Genomic DNA, 24,966 nt, shown 5'->3' on the forward strand with positions numbered 1-24,966 from the left:
ACCAATCCTGATCCCAACTATAGCCCTACAAATAGCTAGGTACCCTCTGAGTATTCACAACAACCCCATGTGGCCTTAATCCTGTCAACAGTACCATACAACAAGGAACCCAGGAAGAGTTATGCCAACCTATTCATGGGGTACTAGGCATATAGACCTCAGTCTTGGCTGAAATGCTGATGTGGCCCATAAACAAGCTGCAGCTTCTTTCTGATGTGGTCTGGGAGCTCCTGGAGATAAGGCTATTAAATTGGGTCAGCCTATAGATTTTAAAAGGGCTCTGTAACTGGGCTCCAGTCCATTTCACCTGCATGCTGTGAACAGTCTCTTGGCACAGGGACCCAGCAGGAACTACTTCTGTTTGTGCCCTCCAAGATCCTAGAAAGGCCCTATATTTGGCTCCATCTTCTTCAATATCCTAGCAGTCCAGTTGGCATAAGGATCAGGCAGGACTCACTAATATTTATGCTTCAGGAGATCCTGAAATGGTGCTATACTTAACTCCAGTCCCTGAAGCTGTGGTCAGGGAGCAATCAAGCAGGTCCTGGGACCTGACAGGAGGCATATCTATCTGTTCCTTCAGAACTGGATATGCAGACCTTAGTCTTAACTGTGGAACCTGAAGCAGTCCTGGTGCTTGGTTCTTGTCCCTCACAACCATGATCCAGGGCCATCCTTCTACCTATGGACCCATCCAGTGACCAAGCGGGAGCTCTGCTGTGAATCTGGTGGGACACAGCAATCTGCATACCTGGTAATAGATCCACTATCTGAAAACCCAACTGAGGAAACTGATCCAGACCTTTTCTACAGCACCATCCTGCTGAGAAAAGTACAGAACGCAGTCTCATTTCACCCAGAGACCAGAGAAGATCCTTGTCCAACTAAGTTTTTGAGAATAAGCCCACCAACATGGACCCCACTACAGTCCCAGAGACAGCTTTAAACCAGGTATAACCCTTAAATTCTGGAAGCATACCCATAGAGAACTGACAGGAGAAGGTCTTTACCTGCCCACACTAGTCTTTAAAGACGGAAGAGATGTTTGTGTTTTCAGATACAGAGATACCAATACAAGGCTATGTGGATCATGAAGAATTGGGCAGGTATGACCAAACCAAAGAAAACCAACAAAGGTCCAATAACCTATTCCAGTGAAATGGAGATATATGATTTGCCTAAAAATTTCAAAATAATCATCTTAAACTCAAGGAAATATAAGAGAACACACACAAACAACTAAAAAAAAAAAATCAGGAAAATAATGCATGAACAACACAAGCAGTTTAATAAAAAGGAACCATAAAAAAGAACCAGACAAACATCCTGAAGATGAAAAATATAATGACAGAATTGAAAACAAAAAGAAGAAAGAATGAAAAGGAGTTAAGAAAGCCTACATGTGTTATAGGACACCAAAAATTGAATAAATATTCACATGGAGAAAAGGGAAGAAAGCTTATTATTAAGCAATAATAGTGAAAACTTCTCAAATCAAGGGAAAGGTAAGGACACTCAGGCACAGGAAGCTCAAAGGACCCTAAGCAAAATCATTCCAGCAAGATTACTCCAAGACATAATCAAAATGTTAAAAGTCAAACACAAAAGAACTTTGAAGGCTCAGGAGATAAATGACACATCACATATAAGTGAACACCCTTTAGGCTATCAGCAAATTTCTCTACCGAAATTTTGTAGGCCAAGAGAGAAGTAATGATGTATTTGAAGTATTTGAAATGCTGAAAGGGAAAAGGGGAAAAAACAAAACAAAGCAACCACTATTAAAGAATACTATGCCTGACAAAACTATCCTTTAGAATCCTTTAGAATATAGACATTTAAATCCTTTAGATAAAGACATTTCCAGACAACAGCTAAGAGAGTTCATCACTACTAGACCAATGTTAGAAGAAATGTTAATAATGTTAACAGGAGTTCCTCAAGCTGAAATGAAAGGATGCTAAGTAACAACATGAAAACAAATAAGAGTATAAAACTCATTGGTAAAAATAAATATATAGTCAAATCCGGAATACCCTAAAACTTTAATGGTGGTATGAAAATCAGTTTTATCTCTAGCATTATTATTACAAACAATATTAAAAATAACTATAGCTATAATAATTTGTAAGTGGGCACAGTATAAAAAGGTGTAAAGTGTGACATCAGTAACATAAAATGTGGCAGAAGTGAAGTAAAAGTATAAACTTTATCTTAAGCATTGAGTTTTTTAATGCAATTGAAGGTTGTTGTCAGCTTAACATAGACTGTTATATTTATCTATAGAGAAAGGAATTAAAGTGTATTGCTAGTAAAATAAATCACAAAGGAAAATGAGAGAAGGAATGAATAAAGGAGCAACAAAAAGAAAACAATTAACAAAATGATAATAATTCATTACCTATCTATAGTTATTTCATATTTAAATAAACTAAATACTCCAATCAAAAGACACAGAGTACCTGAATGGATTAAAAAACAAGACCCAACAATATGCTGCCTACCAAAGTATCACTTAAGTCTGAGGAACACATATAGCCTGAAAGTGAAGGAATGATAAATGACTACATTAAGAAAGTACAGAAATCTCAAACAACTAACTTAACATACTACAAGAGTTAAGGGGGGGAAAAAAGAACAAACTAAACTCAAAGTTAGCAGAGAAAATAAAAAATATTAGAGCAGAAATAAAATAAATAGAGACTAGAAAGACAACAGGAAAAAATCAATGAAATTAAGAGTTTTATTTATTTATTTTTTAAGATAAACACAATTGTCATATCTTTAGCTAGATTAACCAAGGGAGGAAAAAGAGAGAGGACTCAATAAAAGAATTATAAATGAAAGAGATGCTGGTGATTTTTAGCAAACATTTAAAGAATGAATGCCAGTCCTTCTCAAACTCTTCCAAAAAACTGAAGAGGAGGGAATGCTCCCAAACTCATTTTATGAGGCTAGAATTACCCTGGTACCAAAGCCAGATAAGGACACTGTAAGAAAATAAAATATAAGAAAAGAAAATTACAGGCCAATATCCTTGGTCAATATAGGTGCAAAAATTATCAACAAGTTACTAGCAAGCTCAATTCAACAATACATTGAATAGATTGTAAGCCATGATCAAGTTGTATTTTTCCAAAAAAAAAAAAAAAAAAAAAGAATGGTTTAACATACGCAGATCAATAAAAATCATTCTGTGAATGAAGGAAAAAATCCCGTGATCCTCCCAAAAGAGGCAGGAAAAGCATTTGGCAAAATTCAACACTCTTTCATGATAAAAACTTTCAACAAATTGGGTATAGAAGGTACATATAATAAAGGCCATATATGACAAGTCCACAGGTAACATTATACTCAATGGTGAAAAGCTAAATGCTTTTTCTCTAAAATCACAAGCAAGACAAGTGTGCCTACTCTCATCACTTTTGTTCAACACAGTACTGAAAGTCCTAGCTAGAAGAGTTAGTCAAGAAAAAGAAAGAAAATTCATCCAAATAAGAAAGAAGAAGGAAAATTTTCTCTATTTGCAGTTGACATGGTGTTATATATAGAAAATGAAAATCTTCTATAATTAATAAGTGAATCTTTTATAATTAATCTTTTATAATTAATAAGTGAATTCAGTAAAGTGCCAGGGTACAAATTAATATACAAAAATCAGTTGCATTCCTATACACTAACAATGAACTATCTGAAAAATAAATAAAGAAAACAAAATAATCTCCTTTACAATATATCAAAAGTGAAATGTATATGAATAATTTAATCAAGTGGGTGAAGGATCTGTACACTGAAAACTATAAGATTTCAATGAAAATAGAAGAAGACAAATAAACAGAAATATATCCCAGGTTCATGGGTAGAATAATCAATATATTTTTTAAAGATTTTATTTATTTATTTGAGAGAGAGAGACAGTGAGAGAGAGCATGAGCGAGGAGAAGGTCAGAGGGAGAAGCAGACTCTCCATGGAGCTGGGAGCCCGATGTGGGACTCGATCCTAGGACTCCGGGATCATGACCTGAGCCAAAGGCAGTCGTCCAACCAACTGAGCCACCCAGGCGTCCCAGAATAATTAATATTCTTAAAATGACTACACTGCTCAAAGCCTCAATAGATTCAGTACAGTTCCTATCAAAATTCTAATGTCATTTTTCACAGATATAGAAAAAAAAATCCTACAATTTGTAAAAAACCATAAGAAACCCCAAATAGATAAATCAATCTTGAGTAAGAAGAATGAAGCTGTAGGTATCACAATTCCTGATTTCATATTTTATACTACAGAGCTATAGAAATCAAAACAGTATTGTAACGGCATGAAAACAGACACATAAATCAATGGAATAGAATTAGAGATCACAGAAATAAACTCATGCATATATGGTTAACAATATTTGATAAAGGGAATCAAGAATACTCTGGAGAAATGATAGTCTTTTCAATAAAGTTTTGGGAAAACTGTTTATTCATATGGAGAAGAATAAAATTGCATCTTTGTCTTCCACCACTCATAAAATTTAGCTTGAAATGGATTAAAAATTTAATTGTAAGGTTTGAAGTTGTAAAAGTCCTAGAAGAAAACGTAAGGGGAAAGCTCCTGAACATTGGTCTTGGCAGCAATTTTTATACATAAAGCCAAAAGCACAAGCAATAAAAGCAAAAGTAAAAAAGTCAAGTATACTTTACACTAAAAAGCTCTGCACAGCAAAAGAAATAATCAACAAAATGAAAAGACAACCAATGGAATGAGAAAAATGTTTGCAAACCATATAGCTGAGAAAGAGTTAATATCCAAAATGTAAGGAGCTCATACAACTCAATAGAAAAAAAAAAAATTAAAATGGAGGGATGACCTGTACAGACATCTTTACAAAAAAAGGATGTACAAATGGAAAAAGGGTACTTGAAAAGATGTTCAGTGTTACTAATCATCAGGGAAATGCAAACAAAAACCACAATGAAATATTACCTCACACCTGCTAGAATGGCTGTTGTCAAAACACAAGAGCGATAATAAGTCTTGATGAGAATGTGAAGAAAAGGGAGCCCTTTTACACTGTCGGTGGGAAGTCAACTGGTACAGCCACTATGCAATTAAAACAACAGTAACGTATCATTATAAAACTACAAGAATGATTAAAATTACTCATTGCTGGTGTGAAAGTAAAATTGAATACTCTAAAAATGGCTTAGCAGTTCCTTTTAAAACTAAGAATGGCCTTAGCATTACAACCCAGCAAATGCATTCTTAGGCATTTATCCCAGAGAGATGAAAACGTATGTTCACACAAAAGAGCACGCATCCATGTTCATTGTAATATTATTTGTAATACTTAAAATCTGAAACAAACCAAATATCCTTCAATGATTACTGATCGTTATTAATGAGTGGTTAAACATTATAGTACATCCATATCATGGAATAACACTCGGAAATAAAAATTAATAAACTTGTTTATTGTGCATATCAATTCAACTTTAATGGATCTTGAGGAAATTATGCTGAATGTGAAAGTCAATTTCAAAAGAAGATATATTGTTTAATCCCTGTTATATGATAACATTGTGAAATAACATAATAGTAGAAATGGAGAGTAGAATAGTGGTTGCCAGTGCTGAGGTATGGAGCAAGGAAGTGGATGGGTCTGACTCTCTAAGGTGATAGCAAGAGGGAGTCTTGTGATAATGGTGCAGTTAAGTATCTACACATGTGTAAGATTATGTAGAGCTACACACACACTGCTTGTGAATTGGTGAATGTAAATAAATTCTACAAACCGTACTAATGTCAATTTCCTAGTTTTGATATTACGCTAACAGTTTTGCATGAGGCAAGCTGGGTAAAGGGTACATGAGTCTTTTTGTATATATCTTTGCAACTTCCTGTGAATTTATAGTTGTTTCAAAATTAAATAAGTTTCTTTAAAAATGGTAAATAAATAAGAAGTAATAAGGAGAAGATACTTAAAACATCCTTAGAAAAATTCAGATTTAAAAAAAATGTGGCTGTAAAAAAATGTGACTAAATTCTCAAAAATAATAATAGAAACAAAAGAAAATGGGAAGAAAGTAATCCCAATACATGGTAAGATAGAGTGAAAATATCTTCAGGTCTAAAAAACACACACACACACACACACAAAAACAACAAAAAAAAACCCAAAAACCTGATTGCTGTACAAAACAAAACACAGATTTTGTCACTACTAAAATAAAAGGTATTCCGTATGCTGCTGAGTATGATCCCAGATGGATGGTAGGAGATGAAGGAAGAAATAGAGCAGTAAGAATAGTAAATATGTAGCATACATAGAAATGTACGCTAATGCCAGGTGTGATAAGTGGAATTAAAGTATTCTAAGTTCCTTGCAAAATCTGAGACGAGGGAAAAGGACCAATGAATACGTAATGTACATAAGTCAGTATTAATTTTTAATCTCTGAATAACCACTAAAAGAATATTAGAAGTGTGTATGACTTCCAGACTAAGAGGGAAAAGTAGAATAAATTTCAGTTAATGCAAAGAAGCAGGAAAATGAACAGTTTTGACAAAATAAGTAGAAAAGTTGTTGATACAAGATAGGAAGAATTTTTCCACAAGTTATCAGAATTTACTGTATGGCTATAGTCATTAAGATTCTGTAACGATGGTGTAAGATTGGAAAATAGGTTAATGAAAGAGAACACAGATTCTAGAAATAGGCCCATGTGTCTATGGCCATTTGATTTTATGACTTCATGGTGCATGCAATCAATAAATACTTACTATGTAGCAGTGTTCACCTATGATAGTCCAATATATCCATCACCAATTTGAAGCTATACTTTCCATAGAGACAGAAATGTGTACATCCTTTCTTTAGTTCATTATTAGTTCTAAGAGAAATGCTGAGCATGCACTATGAAATTTCATTATTCTGTCATGCTGAACACCTTTAGTGTTTTAGTTATTTAGTGTTTAGTTAGTATTTAGTTAACTAGTATTTAGTTGGTGTTTATTTAGTGTTTTATTTATTCTTTACAAATGATAAAAGTCTAAAATTAATTCATATCCAATGAGAGACATCCTTCTTATGGTGATTTCTAGATATATCTGCTACTTTCATCATGGGTTGATTTAATTAATTTCTTTGAGTTTTGAAGTGCTTTACTATTTCTTCTAAGTTTCACCTATATTTTACTCCTACAGTGGTATTTTCAAGTAAGATTCTGGAAATTCCTACTTAATGCCAGATGAGTTGTTTTGATAGACTTTTATGTTGAACAATATCATACCCTAACTGAAAGTACTTTCATAGGGTATGTTAATATTTTCCACTGGGGACCTTGACATTTGCCTGCAAATGTAATTATAAGCTTGTACTTTTATAGGAAGATTTTCTCCAAGTGGCTACTAAATATTCAATAATTTACTCTGAAAAGACATTTCTATATTGGAGGAAAGATTAGTAGGCATTAGATAAATATTATATCGCTTGTCATCATTCAGTAGTTCTGCTGGTTCGATTTACCTATTATTTGCCTATATTACTAAAAGCAGGGAAGATTCAGTGTGACTGTGACTTAGCTTTAGATTTATACTTAGCTTGAGATTTAGAAACTTTAATTTCAATTATGGTAATTTCATTATTCCTAATTTTCATTATAAAACAACTTAGTTTTTGCTTCCCCTAGATTGTCTAGATTATCCATAATATGCAACAGGGCTAATTAGATGCCTTTTCTCATTATAAATGAGGATTATAATCCTAATTTTATATTAGATTATATTTGAAAAGGGCCAAGAGCCTTTCAGAATAGGAGTGCAAATTTTCTTTTCCCTAGGCCTGTATTGTTGCGAGTGGGTGTGTGACTGTGATGGTTTTCATTGATGGGTTGTTGGTGAGGGGTAGGTAATCAGAAGTAAGCAAGGATTTGACAAGCACATACTAGTTGGGTTGTGCATCTTGTATGCAAGCCTACAGTGAATGATTAAATCTAGATCAAATACTTGACAGTGGTGCATATTGGGTTCAATAAATAACATATTTTAATTATTGCTATTCATTTTGCTCTGTTTTCTTTTGAGATCAGTGTTCCAATGAAATCCTCTGTTTTGACTGGGAATGAGGGAAGTGAGTTTAGGGCAGACGTGGGCATGGTTCTGAGGTGGAGGAAGGTTGAACAACCAGCAGATAATTTGAGTTCTTTGAATAAAGGACAGAGAAACATCCAAACAGATGTCTGTCCCCTTCTCACATGTGCATGGAAACCTGGAGAAAAAAGAAAGCATGGGTTCTGGTGTGGGTAGAAACCAAGTGGAATTCAATCAACTGGGAATGGTGACATCAATTCAAAATAATGCTTTTTCAGGGGTTCCTGGGTGACTCAGTTGGTTAAGCATCTGATTCCTAGTTTTAGCTCAGGTCATGATCTCATGGTCCTTAGATCGAGCACCATGTGGGACTCTCTGCTCAGCATGGAGTCTGCTTGTGATTCTTCTTTCCCTCTCCCTCTCCCTCTCCTGCTCTCCTTCTCAAATAAATAAATAAATAAATCATGTTTCAGAAAGAGGTGTTTCTGGGACAACTGAATTTTAAGTAGATTTCTCTCATATGTTTGTTGGTAACCTAATGTCCATTACCTGCCTATTTAGGATACATAGTTGGGTGGTGAGGGTAGAGTGGGCATTCAGAAGGTTGAGATTTCAAATGTGAATTTTTAAGAGACCTAATTAAAAACAGAAAATTGAAACGTGCAGATTTATAATTAATTCAGTGATTCAATTTTAATACAGTTTTGAACTAAAATAACATTCTACAGATGATAATGTGCCATATGCAATTAGTTTTTAAGGTAATTATAGGTGTCGAGTAAAAAATATACCTGATTGACACCACCTGCACTATTGAATGTAATTCTCCTACATTTTTATTGACTTAAAAAAGACTACAAAGTCCTGAGATTTTAGAACTGGCTTTAATTTTGTTTCTTGATAACTTTCTCCTGAGGTTAAAAGGAACAAAAGATATTACTTACCTCTTAGGGTAATGAAGTACAAAGTAGCTTACTCCCAATGAAGTAATTAGGTAATTAATTTGGGGGCAGAATGCCATGCTGTCTGTATGCTGTGGAGCCCAGAACAAGGGTTCTCTACCTGGAAAGTTGGAGAGTCAGGGTCACCCTATTGATGAGTAAATACCAGGAATATTATGTAAAATTTGGTGTTTGTGTGTATACTTGTGATTTTTCTGTTTGTTTTTTTAATTAAGGAGTCCTTTAGCTTTCATTAAATGAAATGACCATTTATTAAAATAATTTCTACTCTTGACTGATTACTCATTCTAGTTTTGATAATGACTCTATGATGAGCTACGTCCTCATGATTTTGCTTTTATGTAGTGGACATTAAAATGTATTTTGAAACACTCATCATTGTTATTTAATTAGTATCCATTCTCCAGCTCATTAATTGTTGCAATGTTACATATAGTACTTGGCTGTCTACTATTAGATATAATAGTCCCAAATTCGATTAGTCTTTACATGTTGTATAATACAAATCTGGATTCAGTAATTACTTAATAGCCCTTTAAATTGTTTTTCAAAAAAATTTTTTAAAGATTTTTATTTATTTATTTATTTGAGAGAGAGACACTGAGAGAGAGCATGAGCGAGGAGAAGGTCAGAGGGAGAAGCAGACTCCCCGTGGAGCTGGGGGCCCGATACGGGACTCGATCCCAGGACTTTGGGATCACGACCGAAGCCAAAGGCAGTCGTCCAACCAACTGAGCCACCCAGGTGTCCCTGTTTTTCAGAATTTTATTAAAGGATGTTATGTTCATATGTGTATTTTTAAAATTAATATATTTGAATTGATACCAGTAACAAAATTGTAATTAACAAGGAAACAGATATTAATGCAGGGGACTATTTCAATATATAGTATGTTCATGAAGATAAAGATTGTAGTTGATAATAAGCTATATTAAGAGGACATCTAATAGTTTTATAACCAGAAAAATAAAGCCAATAAAAAGATGCAGTATGCATATATAGCATCAAAAAATACATGCTATAAAATGTGATAAAAATGGTAATGATAGTAGTAGTAATAATAAATATATACACATTATAAATATAAAATATTATGTAAATAGGTAAAAGTACTAGTAAATGTGAAAATATAAGCTAAAACTTCTTTTGGGTAGATCATTATGGATTCAGTCAGGAAAAAAAACTACTCTATGTATCTGGGTCATATAGAGTTTAAAACAAACCAGTTTATATGATGGTAAGTTAGAAGGTGGGGCACAGAAGCCAGGGAAATGCTGCTGAAGGTTGTGGGGCTGTCACCAAAGGCAGGAGGAGCTGACCCTTAAGGTCTGTGCCTGGAGCACAGAATGAGTGGCTCTCAGATGATTGTCTGGAAGCTGATGCCCTTCTCCAGTACCTTTGTAGAGCTCCTCCCACAGCTTTGCCAATCTGCACTGCTTTTCACAGATCTGCTGGGAAATTGCAGTGAATTTCTCATCGGCCCTCACATCTGCTTGCAGTTAACTCTGTGGAGAGCTTCTTCTGCCTCTCTCTGCTCTTTCCAAGTCTCTCTGAATTCCTCACACTGGGAAACTCTAACCCAGATCACACAAAGGAAGTTTTGGGAAACATTTCCCAGCCTTAGGAGGAAATGTAGACAACTTATTACAGTAGGCCACATATATCCCAAGGACTTTATGAATGCTTTGCAATCATTTTATTTAATTCTCCTGGCAACTCTATGAAGGTAGTATCATTCACATTTAGTAGATGGAGGTATTGAATATTAAAGAGATTGTTTTGCCCAAAGTCTTAGAGCTAGTAAGTGGAAGATGATTTTAGAAAGTGTCACTCTGATTTTAAAGCTTTGGTGTCTAATCACTACCTTATCCTGATGTCTTCTATTGCATTTCGTTTACATTAGTAATACTATTATTATTAGTTAAGTATGAATTAAATTTTCCATTGGTGCCAGTTGTTAATATATTTTGTTTGTGGGGCACCTGGGTGGCTCGTGGGTTAAAACCTCTGCCTTTGGATCGGGTCATGATCCCAGGGTCCTGGGATCGAGCCCCACATCGGGCTCTCTGCTCCGAGGGGAGCCTGCTTTCTCCTCTCTCTCTGCCTGCCTCTCTTCCTGCTTGTGATCTCTGTCAAATAAATAAATAAAATCTTTATATATATATGTATATACATATATACATATATATATTTTTTGTTTGCAACTTTAATGCCCCAAATCTAACTAAGCTTGTAAGTGTAAATCGATCACACTAAAATCAATACCTGCAATTTAAAATTAAAAAAAAATTTTTTTATAAACATATAATGTATTTTTATCCCCAGGGGTACAGATCTGTGAATCACCAGGTTTACACACTTCATAGCACTCACCATAGCCCATACCCTCCCCAATGTCCATAACCCCACCTCCCTCCCCCAACCCCTCTCCCCACAGCAACCCCCAGTTTGTTTTGTGAGATTAAGAGTTTCTTATGGCCTGTCTCCCTCCCGATCCCGTCTTGTTTCATTTATTCTTTTCCTTCTCCCAAACCTCCCATGTTGCATCTCCACTTCCTCATTTCAGGGAGATCCTATGATAGTTGTCTTTCTCTTATTGACTTAATTCACATAATAATAATTGAATTAATAAGCATAATACCCTCTAGTTCCATCCATGTCGTCGCAAATGGCAAGATTTCATTTCTTTTGATGGCTGCATAGTATTCCATTGTATATATATACCACATCTTATTTACCCATTCATCTGTTGATGGATGTTGATGGTTCTTTCCATAGTTTGGCTATTGTGGACATTGCTGCTATAAACATTCGGGTGTACGTGCCCCTTCGGATCACTACGTTTGTATCTTTAGGGTAAATACCCAGTAGTGCAATCTCTGGGTCGTAGGGTAGTTCTATTTTCAACATTTTGAGGAACCTCCATGCTGTTTTCCAGACTGGTTGCACCAGCTTGCATTCCCACCAACAGTGTAGGGGGGTTCCCCTTTCTCTGCATCCTCACCAGCATCTGTCATTTCCTGACTTTTTAATTTTAGCCATTCTGATTGGTGTGAGGTGGTGTCTCATTATGGTTTTGATTTGTATTTCCCTGATGCCGAGTGATATGGAGCATTTTTTCATGTGTCTGTTGGCCATCTGGATGTCTTCTTTGCAGAAGTGTCTGTTCATGTCCTCTGCCCATTTCTTGATTGGATTATTTGTTCTTTGGGTGTTGAGTTTGCTAAGCTCTTTATAGATTTTGGATACTAGCCCTTTATCTGATATGTTGTTTGCAAATATCTTCTCCCATTCTGTCAGTACTGCCTGCATTTTATCAGTCCCTAAGTCCTTAGCCTAAAGTTTCCACCAGTGTTTTTTGTTCCAGGGCAGGAGTGCTATTATCACTCCCATCATTTCAGTTTGTATGTGCCCACAGCCAATATCTCCCAGAGATCCTTGGTTAAAGGAAGACTTAAATGTCACTGAAGCAGCAGATGAGGAGGGTGCCCCCACACTATAGGCCCGATTTCTGGCTGAGAAGGGGGCAGTTAAGGCCATTAGTAGAAGAGGCCAAGGTACGTCCTCTCCAAATCTTGCCCTAGCTCAGGGCAGCCACTGAACTGCTGGCCTGAGTTTTGGGGAGGGCTTTTGTCATTGAGCTGGAAGGCGGGGTCCGGTGCCTGGTCCTCAGAGCTGGGGAACAACTCCACGCGATGGTTCCAGCATCCCCTTTGGGTCTGAGGCTGGAGTCTTGCATGGTAAGTTGGGAGAAGCAGGAATGGGTGTATGGCAAAGCAGAGGACTCCAGAGGCACAGATACACTCCAGAAACCCTGATACACTTCATCTAGCTCCAGGGCCACAGGATTAGGGGGTGTCTTCAGGGTGTGTGCTGGCTCCGGGACTCAGGGGATGTCTACATCCAGGGACAGGTTTCCGCGGAGTCCAATGGGCAGCTTTGGCTGCTCTCCCTCAGGACAATTGCGGAGATCACTGCAACCCGGGTCAGTAAAGGTGTCGTTGCCCAAGGACTCTACTCTCTAGGCGCCTGGGCACTGTTAGGGCTCCCAGGCAGGCGGGTGGGTACCCCCAAGACGCCAGTCGGTCTGGGATCTCCCGCTAGCGCGTGCGCCTCCGTTTCCGCCTGCGCGGCCGGCTATCGCGGCAGAGCGGGAGGCGCGAGCGTGCACTGGATCCCACCGCTGTCGGCAGTCGCCGCGGTCTCTGCCCAGCACAGCCCCCAGGTGGCCGGTGTAGTGTGGACGGCCAAGCGCACTGTCTCCATCTTGGTCAAGTTCTAGCACCCAGGGAATTTCACTCACAGCTCTTGCTCTGATGGCAAGGACTATAGGTAAGCCCCCTCTCGCTCGCCGGAAGTTCAGCCACCTTACCTGACCCTGGTTGCCTTTCTGGAGTACTTTTTGCCTTTTGTGAAGGATCTTTGTGAAACTTTTCTGCATGGGGTTTCTGTCGCCAACTGACATTCTAGCAACATGATTCTTTCTCATTTCCCCAATCTATCTGTCCTTCAGTGTGTCTCTGTGTATATAAATCTGTGGGGTGGGATCATGGTGGTGGAAATCATCCTTTTTATTGCCAGGAGCATTCTGTTTAGTTCAAGTCCTCAAAATTATTCACTTGCTAATGCTATTGGATATACGGATTGGGAGTCAGGGTAATTCCTCTTATAAAGACAATAATCTGAAGGTAGATTGTTGTCCAGTCAAGGTACCCAACATACCCTATAGCAAACGTTAACTATTTTCATTTTATTTATAATTGAGTTTGTCTTCTGTCGTGAATATATATTCATTAATGGAATGTAAGGATATTCAAAATTAGTAACTAGACTAATGATATTTTTAAAATTTACCAGTGTTTACTTGGTTTATCAAGACTGTATGACCCATCATCTAAAGATAATATAGGGACACTTCAGTTTATTTTAAAAGAAAGAAAATACCCACAGAAACTTTCCATTTAATTTGACAGGTAAAAAGAAGTAAACGAGATCTTTGGAGGTTTCAGAATAGAAATTGCTATGGCTTTAAGCCCTTGTTATCTGAACTGATTTTGCTTTATCTGAGTACCCAGGCCTTTTGTGACAAGAGTAATCTAGTTGGTTCTTCTATTTCTTTTTCTTTTCTTCTTTTCTTTTTGATAGTGTACAATGAATTTAAATAGAATATAATACATCTTTTCTACAGAAGCAAATCCAAAATGTTTCAATTGCATTCCACTGATGTATAATTGGGATTTAATTAAACCCTTTATCGCTTTAACCACAGAATGACATTTTTTAGTTATAACTGATAGTTGAAATCTTAAAAAACAGAAATCAAAAAGACCTGTGCCAACCGTTTGTTTGCTTACCTCTTTTTCAGAATATTTAAAACAAGCACATTCATCCAATAAGTACTTTGCCACACAGTGTTTTTGGGGTAAAATCCTTTGCTCTTTTCAGTTCCCACTCGGTGTTCAGTCTGCACATTTGAGATACCTTGAATTATTTCATCCATGTCTCTAAGATCACCTTGGAATCTTGTCATCTATAAAGTCCATTTAGCCTCTACTCAGATAAATCCATGTGTTTCTAGACTGTTAGAAATGTCAGCAAGTATACCTGAGGTACGACAGCAGTTTTTTTTTTTTTTAAGATTTTATTTATCTATTTGACAGACAGAGATCACAAGTAGGCAGAGAGACAGACAGGGAGAGAGGGGTAAGCAGACTCCCCGCTGAGCAGAGAGCCCTCTATGGGCCTCCATCCCAGAACCCTGGGATCATGACTTGAGCCGAAGGCAGAGGCTTTAACCTACTAAGCCACCCAGGTGCCCCAACAGCAGTTTCTTATATAGGAATTATGAAGAGTGTTTTTTGCTGGGCTAAGGAATCTATGAATGCTTTAATTGTTGACTAGGGGATTTTAATTACTAATATTTACCTGGGATCTGTAAACCAAGAATGAATGAATGAATTTCATTACTATCTATGAGATATAAAATTTCCAGGCCCTTGGGTGAGAGTTGAGATCAAACCAGGTCAGCCTATGTTCTTAGTGCTGTAGTAGAGGACGAGCAGAGGCACATACAAAAAGATGAGCAGATATTTAGTATATGTGCTGCCGAAGCGAGCACAAGATGAGCAGATATTTAATGAGATGATTCTGAGAATATGGTACTCTGAAGAAATGTTATGATGTTATGAAGAAAATAAGAAAATGAAGTGATAAAGACTTACGAAGATTCATTAGGGTAAACCTCTCTTAAGAAGGTATCATCAGAGACAAATGATGACAAGCCAGCAATCTGAACATCTGAGAGAGGAGCATTCAAGGCAGAAGAAATATGCCACCAACAAAAAAAGACAATGGGATGGGGGAATTTCCAATATTCCTTCTGTTAGCACTCCTAGGAATCTGATTTTTCTGGCCCACTCAAGACCATTTCCTCTCACAGAATCTAAACTTAAAATGATAATTGACAGACTAAAATTCTGGGCTAAAGCTAGCAAGGTGAAATGTGATTGATATGGATGTACAATGGTACATAAAATTTCACAAAGTTAGCTACACAGCACAGAATGATAACCACCTGTCTTGGCAGCTGTTCATATGGGAACAATCTGGGGATTCTAATGGACCACAAATTGGAGCTTGCTCTTTGCTGTTCCTGACTGGAAAAAAACAGCATATAGATATTACCCTCAGGCAGCTTTCCACCCAATTTAAGGCATCATTATAGCTGTCCAAAAATGGAACAGGCTGCTATAGCAGGTTGGGAAATCTTCATTGTTTAACTCACTAAAAAAAAAGGAGGAGGAGGAGGAGGAGGAGGGGAGGAAAGAGAGGAAGGAGAGGAAGAAGAGGAATAATAATAATAATAATAATAATAAAATAATGAATGAATACCCATCAGGACGTTTGGAAAAAATAAATTCTGTATTGTTTGGAGACTAGTTTAAGTTGAGTTTAATTTTTTGGTTTCTGTGAGTCTGGGGCTTGTTAGTAGTTTCTTTTATGACAATAAACTTTTCTTCATTTTGGGATAGAAGTATATGGTTAAGAAGAAAAAAAGACATTGATATGTAAGGTGTATGGTAAAGTTTACCAAAAGTAAACTTTATTAGTTTGTAATGGCATTTCTCAAAAATAGTAATCTGGAGTTTAAAATTCTTGGACTATAGTTTTTAAAACTATAGAATTTAGAATTAGTTCTAGTATTTCTTTCACCAAGTAGAATAATAAAAGTAGATATGAGTAATATAGCTTGGTTTTTCCTGTGTTAGCTGTATAACATAGTTTATGTTTCTGCACTTCACTTTCCTCACAAGGAGGACAGTAACTTGTACCTGCCTTAAAAGATTGTTATTAAGATTTAATTATTTGCTGTATGTAAAGCAATTAGAGCAGTGTCTGGCATTAGTAAATGCTATGTAATTGTTCACTATTGTTATTAAAAATAAATGTATGCTCTATTCTGCCTTCAGGAATTAATGACCAAATTAATAACTGAAACGCCTGACCAGCCAATCCCATTTCTCATTGACCATCTTCAGTCTAAACAAAGAAACCATGGACAACTTCAAAGAACTTTATCTGGATCTGCAGCTCTCTGGGCAGAAAGTGAAACATCAGGTAAGTGAAAAACATTTTATAGTTGATTTTTATATATTTAATGTAAAAATGTACAAAAGTCTTTCTGATTATAATAAAATAAATGTGGATGGTTATCAAGGGTTTCATGTATTCATTTGCAGCTTCATTCATATGCTAAGATTTCATTCATGTGTGAAATTTAAGAGAAAAAGCTAATGAACAAATAAAGAAAAGAAAAAATGACAAAGAAGACTTAAATACAGAGAACACACTGATGGTTACCAGAAGGGAGGGAAAAGGGTGAGGGAATTGGGGTAAAATAGACAAAAGAGATCAAAAGCATACTTAGTTTGGTGAGCACTGAGTAATATATAGAATTGTTGAATCATTATATTGTACACCTGAAATTAATAACAACACTATATGTGAATTACACTTCAAAAAAGAAAAAATTCCAATTTGTCATAAAATACTCTTGATTATGAATATATTGTTGTATAATATGCTATGTATTGTGCTTTAAAATATGGGAATCTGTGTTTGTTCAATTTTAAGATTGAGATTACATGAAAGGTTTCATTTGGTATGAATTCAAATTAATTATTCTAGGGTTATTTCTTTTCTTTTCATGAAGAATTTGAATTAAAAGCTCAAAGCTTATCTATAGAAAGAAAGGTAAACAAAAATTTTTAAAAAGTTGCCTTTCACTTTTCCCAAACTGATGATGATTCTCTATTTCCTGTGGTGCCTATTTTTATCTTATGTAGTAAGTTTAACTTTAGAAAGATGCGTTTACTCCGGGCATTGGGGAACCAACCTTACTAAGTCTGCAATAGCCTCGTCTCCCCCAATAAGCACCAGTTAAGATAATTGGGTAGACCTGATGTCAGTCTTTACTTATGAATTTTGTGTCTGACAGATTTTTTATTCTATATACAGATTTATTGGTTTGGCACTTACTTCTAAAACCGATTTCCTGTGCCTGTTATGTCAACAGCCATCTCCTTGCCTAATTCCCCTGGGAATCTGACTGACAGGAGTTCAGATGTGTTCCCAATATCTGCATTTTTCTTATCTTCCTCATGCTTTATGAGATCCCCTGAAAGGATTTTGGTTTTCTTTGGCTATATTCTCATATTAGTACCTTCTTGAGACCATGTCTTAAAGCCACAGTAACGTGGGTAGGGAATAGGGTATCCTCTGAAAGAATGTAGAGCTCTCTGCTGGCAGTTATCCATACAGAAGATACCTGCATTATACAGGAATCTAGCACACAAACTTTTAGCATAGAAAAGAGAGAACACTTACAGTTTCCTGGCTTCACTTTCTTGGGCTTAGATTCTAAGTAGCATGGGTATATAAACATGAACTCTGGTTTGTAGGTGCAAAGATGGCACCCATCATGTAAAGGCAGACCATATGGAGTCTGTGAGCCCAGTGAAGTTCATATGAGCCCATATTTATAAACTGTAGTATCTGGAGAGATAGTAGTATGTTCAGCTCTGCAGTTCCTATGTTTAATATCTCATACTTTCCTTGGGTCAGAAGTCTGTAACTAACACAAAAGATCCTCTGTCAGATCTCACAAGGGTGAAAATCAAGGTATTAGCTGGATTGCATTATCATCCGGAGGCTGAACTAAGAAAAAAACCTGCTTCTAAACTCATTCAGGTTGTTGGCAACATTAATTTTCTTGCAGTGGTATGACTAAGGTTCCTGTTTTTGTGCTGAGTTTTAGGCTGGGATTGCTGTCAACTCCAAGAAGCAATCTGCAGTTCCTTGCCACATGACTCTTTCACATCATGGCAGCTTGGTTCTTTAAAATCAGCAAGGGGATTGCTGTCATTCAGTCTACTTAATATAAATAACATAACATAATCATAACATTGACATCCCATCATCTTTACTATATACTGTTGGTTTGAAGCAAGTCAAGGTCCAATCAACTACACTTAAGGTGAGGGAATTATATAAGACATAACGTCACAGGCAGAGATCATGGGGATCATCTTAGAATTCTGAGTAGTACAAGTACTGATGACTTACTGCTTGGAGAGGGAGAAAGAGGGGAGGAGATTATTATGACTCCCAATTCACTGACTTGGTCAATGGCATAAATGCTTATTTAACAAAGCAATGTGGAAACAGAGGAGTAAATTTGTGAAGAACAATAATAAATCCACTTCCTATTGATGACTTTGAGTTTTTGTGAGGCATCATAGTAGATAATTCCAGCAGGAAGTTAGATATGAGTCTAAAACTCTGGGATGGGTCAAGGCAGGAATCACAGTGTGGCATTCAGTATCATACCTCATAATCATTAAAGTTACAAGAGTGAGAGAATGGAAGAAGTTGTGGTCAAATTTTCCAGGAGAGTGGGAGATGAACCAGGGGAAGGCAAGGGTGAAATTTTATCTGATGCCTGAAATTTTTTCTTTTTTATTAAGAAGTGAGGTTGTTTGCTGAGGACAAGAGGGTTGGGATTTAAATTGTGAAAAGTCACCAAGGAAAAGGAGAAAATAGCTGGCAAAAGGAAAACAACAACAAAAAAAAATGATGGAGGCAGTTCTGGGACCTCTCAGAAGTTGAAGACACAAATGACTCTTAGAAACCATCAGCACAGTTGTAATTTTCTCCAGCTGAGCCCAGAAGCAGTGGGAAGGGAGCAGAGCCAACAGTTTGAGGGACTGAGTGAGAATTGTGGTTGTGGCATGGCTAGGGTAGAGGTCAGAAGAACAGTTTTGCAGAGCAGTGAGGACATTTGTGAGCCATTTATTCAAGTGATCAAAGCACATGGTCTGGCATGAAAGGGTAGTGGTAGGTGCAATGAAAATCTGAGAGCAATTAGAAGGACAGTAGAAGGTGGTATTTGAGATAAAGATTTCTGAGGTGGGGTGAGTCCAGGTGATGAGGTGGTCCTGTTTGTAGCCTTAGTTGTGGGGTATCTTAATAATCAGGGAAGCGAAGCTGTTCAGAGTTAGGGAGGACAATGAAATATGAAACTTAATGCATGATTAGTCTGAGGATTAAGAAGATGAAATCAGGGGCACTTGGGTGGCTGCTTTCAGCTCAGTTCATGGTCCCAGTCCTGGTCCTAGGATCCAGGCCCTCCTGGAGCTCCATGCTCAGCAGGATGCCTGCTTCTCCCACTTCCCCTGCTTGTGTTCCCTTTCTTGCTGTGTCTCTGTCAAGTAAATAAAATCTTTAAAAAAAAAAAAAAGAAGAAGAAGAAGAAGATGAAACCAGGGTTGCATTCAAGTTGTTGAAAAGTCAAGGGAGAGCATGCCAATGTTTTGAGTTTAACTGTGGAGTAATCAGGAGTAGAGCAGTGACCACACTGAGGAGCAGTGAGTAGTGTAGACAGGCAGCAGTTACCACCAGAGAGGAGGGACTTCCAGCTTAACCCTGCTGGGCCAGAAAACCCAGCCCGTGGCTGGGACCACAGGGGGGAATGAACCCTCCATTCCAGTAAGCTGCAGAGGAGGGAATGTTCTTATGGAAAGAGTGAAGTCTCTTAAAACATGAAAGGAGGGGGTTCTTGAGAATAGAAGAGTGTTTGCTTGCTGTGGAATGTATGTCCCAGGAGGAGAAGGGGCAAAATTTTAGAAAGAAAGAGTGTGACAGGAGAGAAAAGGAAAGTACAGGGTAATTCTTGGATATGAATATAAGTGTTGAAGTTATAATTTGGGTGACAGTATTAATGCCAGTTTACAGCTTGACTGTAGTTTCAAATTGTTTCCTCTAGTGCATGTTCTGATTAGCTAGAAATTATCTCAATAGTCAAAGTATTTTGGTATAGTATCTCTTGAAAATATCTAAAGTTGTCCTCTTATTGTCGTCAAATGTATCTAGCAACTCAGGACACATCATCATCTAAAAGTCTGCCATTTAATATTACTGTGCAGAAACGTGAAGTCTTCCTTATTTTTATTTTTTAGATATCTAGTTATTTTTCTTAAATACTTATGGAATTTGTTTTTTCTTTCTGATATTGACAAGTTTACTGGGAATATATCTCGATAATTATCTTTTTTCTTTAGATTTTTTTCTTATATTCAGTGAATCTTTTCAATTAGCAAATCCAGGTCTTCAGCCTAAAACTGTTTTCCTCTTGTGTACTTAGTTGTTGTTTTCATTATATTTGCTTTCTATTTCTTCTTCAGGAAGATCAGCTATGTGTAAATTGAGTTTGCTTTGCTGTTCTTCATTCCTCCCATTTCATTTCACATTATATTTGCCTTTCTTTGTTGACTAACTTCTGGGAAGATTTGTCAAGTGTGCTCTCTGTGTTACTGATATGATTTTCTGCAGTATCAGTTTTTTCTCTCTGGCTTTGAAAACAAATTTAAATGTTGGTATTGCATTTTGGTTTACTGTCAGCATTTCCTTATCTTCTTTATTCATTTCTGTTTGTAGTTATATTTTATTGTAGACTAGTTGATTAACCTACCTCCTCTCACATTTCTTTTTGTTCCATAGAATCCATTTTCTTTATTTCTTTATTAAGAAGTCAATTAGCCATATTCTAAAATGTAAAGGTTTTTCAGGGTAAATTTTTCTAAACTATGAATTTTCTTTATATCTTGAGTGTGGTGTTCTTGCTTTTCATATTGAATTTTTTTTTTAATTATTTTTTCCATTTATTCAAATTTAAATGAGGAGTATTCTATCTAGTTTTAGGTTTATCAATTAATAATATAGTTGGACTCTTCTTTGTCCCCTCAAGGTATAGCTCAGGACAATTTGGATCCCTTTCAAACATTTTAGAGAGAAAAAATAATGACTGCTCCTAAAATTCCATTATCAGTTAAATGCTATGGGTCTCTCCAATAATCATGAATAACTTTGTCTCACCTTGTTTTTTACCAACTAAATACGAACAGTATCATTGCTAGATTATTTAAGTTAATGTGGATTTTTCTTCTAGCCTATAGTGGAAAAATTAAAAAGCTACAAAATCCAGTATGCTATTCCTCCCTTGTTCTTTTTAGCTGTTTTGTTTGTATCATGAAATGCTTTGTTTTATGATCAGGATTCCTTGTTCCTTTAGCTGTGTTGCATTAGAAGATATTATAGACCTAGGATGGATATAGAAAGACAGACTCTCCTAGAACAGCAGAAACAGATGACTTTGATACAGGGGCATGTGTCAGGGATGCCTAGAATTCTTCCAGTCCTTTTCTTATTTGCCTGTCTTTTGTCTTATTCCTGTCTGTGGAAATATGTCCTGCATTTTGGCAGACCACAGACCGATATTTCTGTTCCTAGAGTTTTAGAATATTTGTACCTCTTTTGGTATTGAATGGCATGTTAGGAGTTCATAAAATTAGGTAACAGCTAGTTTAGTACAATCTTAAAATAACAATTTGGGGAATCCATATAATGTTTCATGATTTCTATTTGGTATTTACAAGTGGGTGGCTAGAGAAAGAGTGGGGAGTCATTCATAAAGCTAGGATGATTTGACAACTTATAAATTTAAACAAGAAGGCAGAAGGAAACTCTAAAGTTTAAGGAATGTCACACAGATGAAAGAGGAAGATGAGGAAGCAGTGAATGAGACAGAGAAGGAAGAGTCAAATGGTTGATATAGAGATGAGGAGGATGTAGGGCCCTGAGTATAAAAGAAGAAAATATTCCACAAAGATAGGCCTGTCTAAAAATATGAAATGCTTGGCAACGTTGTTGAGAGGGATGAATTCTTGGAAAGATCATTTAATTTGGGAATTGGTATGACTTTGACCACCTTTGAAGGGGAGCTATAATTGAACGAAGTTGGTTGAATTACCCTTTCTTTAATAGAGAAGTGGAAAAAAATGGGTGATTCTAGGGAAGGAATGTAGGTGACTATCAGTGGTTTAATATGTCTTAGTGAAAAATAGATAAGGTAAAATCAGATGAGTAAAATTTACATAAATGTTTAGTTGTTTTTATTTATTGTATTTATTTATTTATATATATTTAAAGATTTCTCTATTTACCTTTGAGAGAGAGAGAGAGAGAGAGAGTGAGTGTCAGGGGAGGGACAGAGGAAGAGAATCTCTTCAAGCAGGCTTCCCACTGAGCACAGAGCCCTGCACTTGCCCCATCCCACCGCCCTGAGCTGAAACCTAGGGCGGGTTCTCTGAGGGACTCAGCCACCCAGGAGCCTCAGATGTATTCATTTACATTAGAATACAGTGCTTCATTCCATAATACGCATTTAAAGAATGCTATTTTAAGTAATGGTAATCCATGCCTTAAAGAGCCATACTAAAAAGCCTTTCACAGTTTAACATGGTCTTCATCATATTAATATACAAATTGAATCACATCAAATTCAAAACTAAAATGTACAGGAGAAATTAAGCAAGAAATGCTCTTGAATACTTGCATTATTTTTGATGTGAGGTGAACTATAGTTTTTGCCAGGCATATCTAATGACTTCACAGATTTAGTTTTTGATCAATCTTGAAATCATTTATCGTTGAGTTTATATCAATCTTGAAATCATTTATCGTTGAGTTTATATATATATATATATATATATATATATATATATACACATATATATATAGTTTGTTTGTTTGTTTTAACAGAACATAAAGGAACAAGAAGGGATTTCAGAAGTTATGATAAGCCTTGGCAATTAAGTGCAAAGAAGCCTAAAAAGTCAAAAAGTGACCTTGCTGTGTCTAACATTTCCCCACCATCACCAGAATCCAAATCATGTAAGGAATTTTGTCATTCAAATATTACTTAATGTATGTAAGTATGTATTATTAACGAAATGAAGAAAAGGTAAGAATTGAAGTCAAACTTTTTATGATATTTCTGGCTATTAATCCTAATGAATGTCATGTTCATTTCAGCATTATACACACACTCATATGCTCAAGCATGTTTAATTGATTTAGATCTTCTTGAGTATAATAGTCTTTTAAGAATATAAGCTGCCTGGAGCAGGTTCCTTGCCTGTCATGTTCAGTTGCAGCCTTGTATCACATTCAAGGCAATACTAGACCTACATTTAATAAAGTACATTTAATAAAGCAAATTAAATCTTTTAGAGGGGAAGGAAAGGATATTTATATTAAAAAAATTTAACAAAATTTAAATTTTTAATCCTTTTCTCTTCTTAGCCCCCTCAAATTCTACTTCCTCAGAAATAGTTTGTATATTTTCACATCTTTTGAAATAGTTTGCATCTTTTCACATCCTTTTCTTTGTACAACTAGCATATAAAGTAAGTGTGAGTTGATTTGCCTTATAAAACTGGCTTTAGACTATACACATTCTTCAGCAATTTGTTTTTATTATTTTAGAATGTGTTGTGGGTATATCTTCATGCTAAACTTAGATATAAATTATACTTTTTAAGAAGTGTATACTGTAGTATGCTGTGAATGTGCCATAATCTATTTATTCCCCTGTGGGAGAATGGTTAGATTGATTATAGAGTTTTGCCTCCACAAACTACTACCTGAAATAAATGAATATCTTGCAATTTCTGATAAAATAAACAACATACCACATAAATATAGGTGTTCTCACTTCTTTATGATAATTCACCAGCTGTAAGATTACTGGGTCAGAGGGTCTGTGTATTTTTACTATTTCCTATTTCTTTTTTATAAGTAAATATTTCCAATTACTTTTTTAAAAGGGGCAGAAAAAATATTTTGGTAGTCTGAGATTGCCTTTGGCATAGCATTACCATATAGATATTTATTTTAATCAAAACAAAAAAATACGGTTTGAAAAGTGAAGTAGTATTATAGGCTTCTAATATAGAGCCACTTTTTAACTCTTTTAGATTTTCCTTTTGGTACACAAATGTACATATCCAAACATACAAGTTGCTTACATAGTTCCCTTTTTTACTTTTTAAATTTGAGGCATCATCTCTTGACCTCCTTCTAAGACATTGTGGTTTCATACCTCAGGCCCATTTTGTCCTCACAGTACAATCATGCAAGTATTTCAAATACTGAATATATACTACACAACGATGTTGTATTAATTAGCCATAATTTCAAAGTAGGACCATAGATATGCAACTATTAATTTGTTTCTAGAACTTATAATTGTCTTGTTTTTCTATTTGCTTTGTTTTCTGTGTACCCCTCGCTAGTGTTTCACCAAACCTTGCCTTAACATATTCAGCACTCAATATGATCAAATAAATCAAGTAATTCTAACTTTGATCTTACTTTATTTTATATTTTATTTCATTAAAAAAATTAGAGACCTTTCTTCTGCAGCCCTTTGTCTTCTTGCTCTATCATGGCTTCTTGGTTTTTAGCATTTTTCTTAGCTGTGTTCTGAGACCATGCTTCACTGCCATCCTGAGGATTCTCTTTTCCTCC

General features: G+C 36.0%; 1 protein-coding gene across 1 annotated transcript in view; it reads left to right on the forward strand.

Annotated features, from left to right (window-relative positions):
- C3H8orf34 (chromosome 3 C8orf34 homolog) overlaps positions 1-24,966 on the forward strand; it is a 144,831-nt gene that overhangs the window by 63,609 nt on the left and 56,256 nt on the right. Inside the window, 2 exon segments of the mRNA XM_059392871.1 lie at positions 16,509-16,656; positions 23,197-23,328. Of these exon segments, the coding sequence (XP_059248854.1) occupies positions 16,509-16,656; positions 23,197-23,328 (280 nt within the window).

The sequence above is a fragment of the Mustela nigripes genome, chromosome 3, assembly GCF_022355385.1.
Source record: "Mustela nigripes isolate SB6536 chromosome 3, MUSNIG.SB6536, whole genome shotgun sequence".
NCBI classification, from domain to species: domain Eukaryota; kingdom Metazoa; phylum Chordata; class Mammalia; order Carnivora; family Mustelidae; genus Mustela; species Mustela nigripes.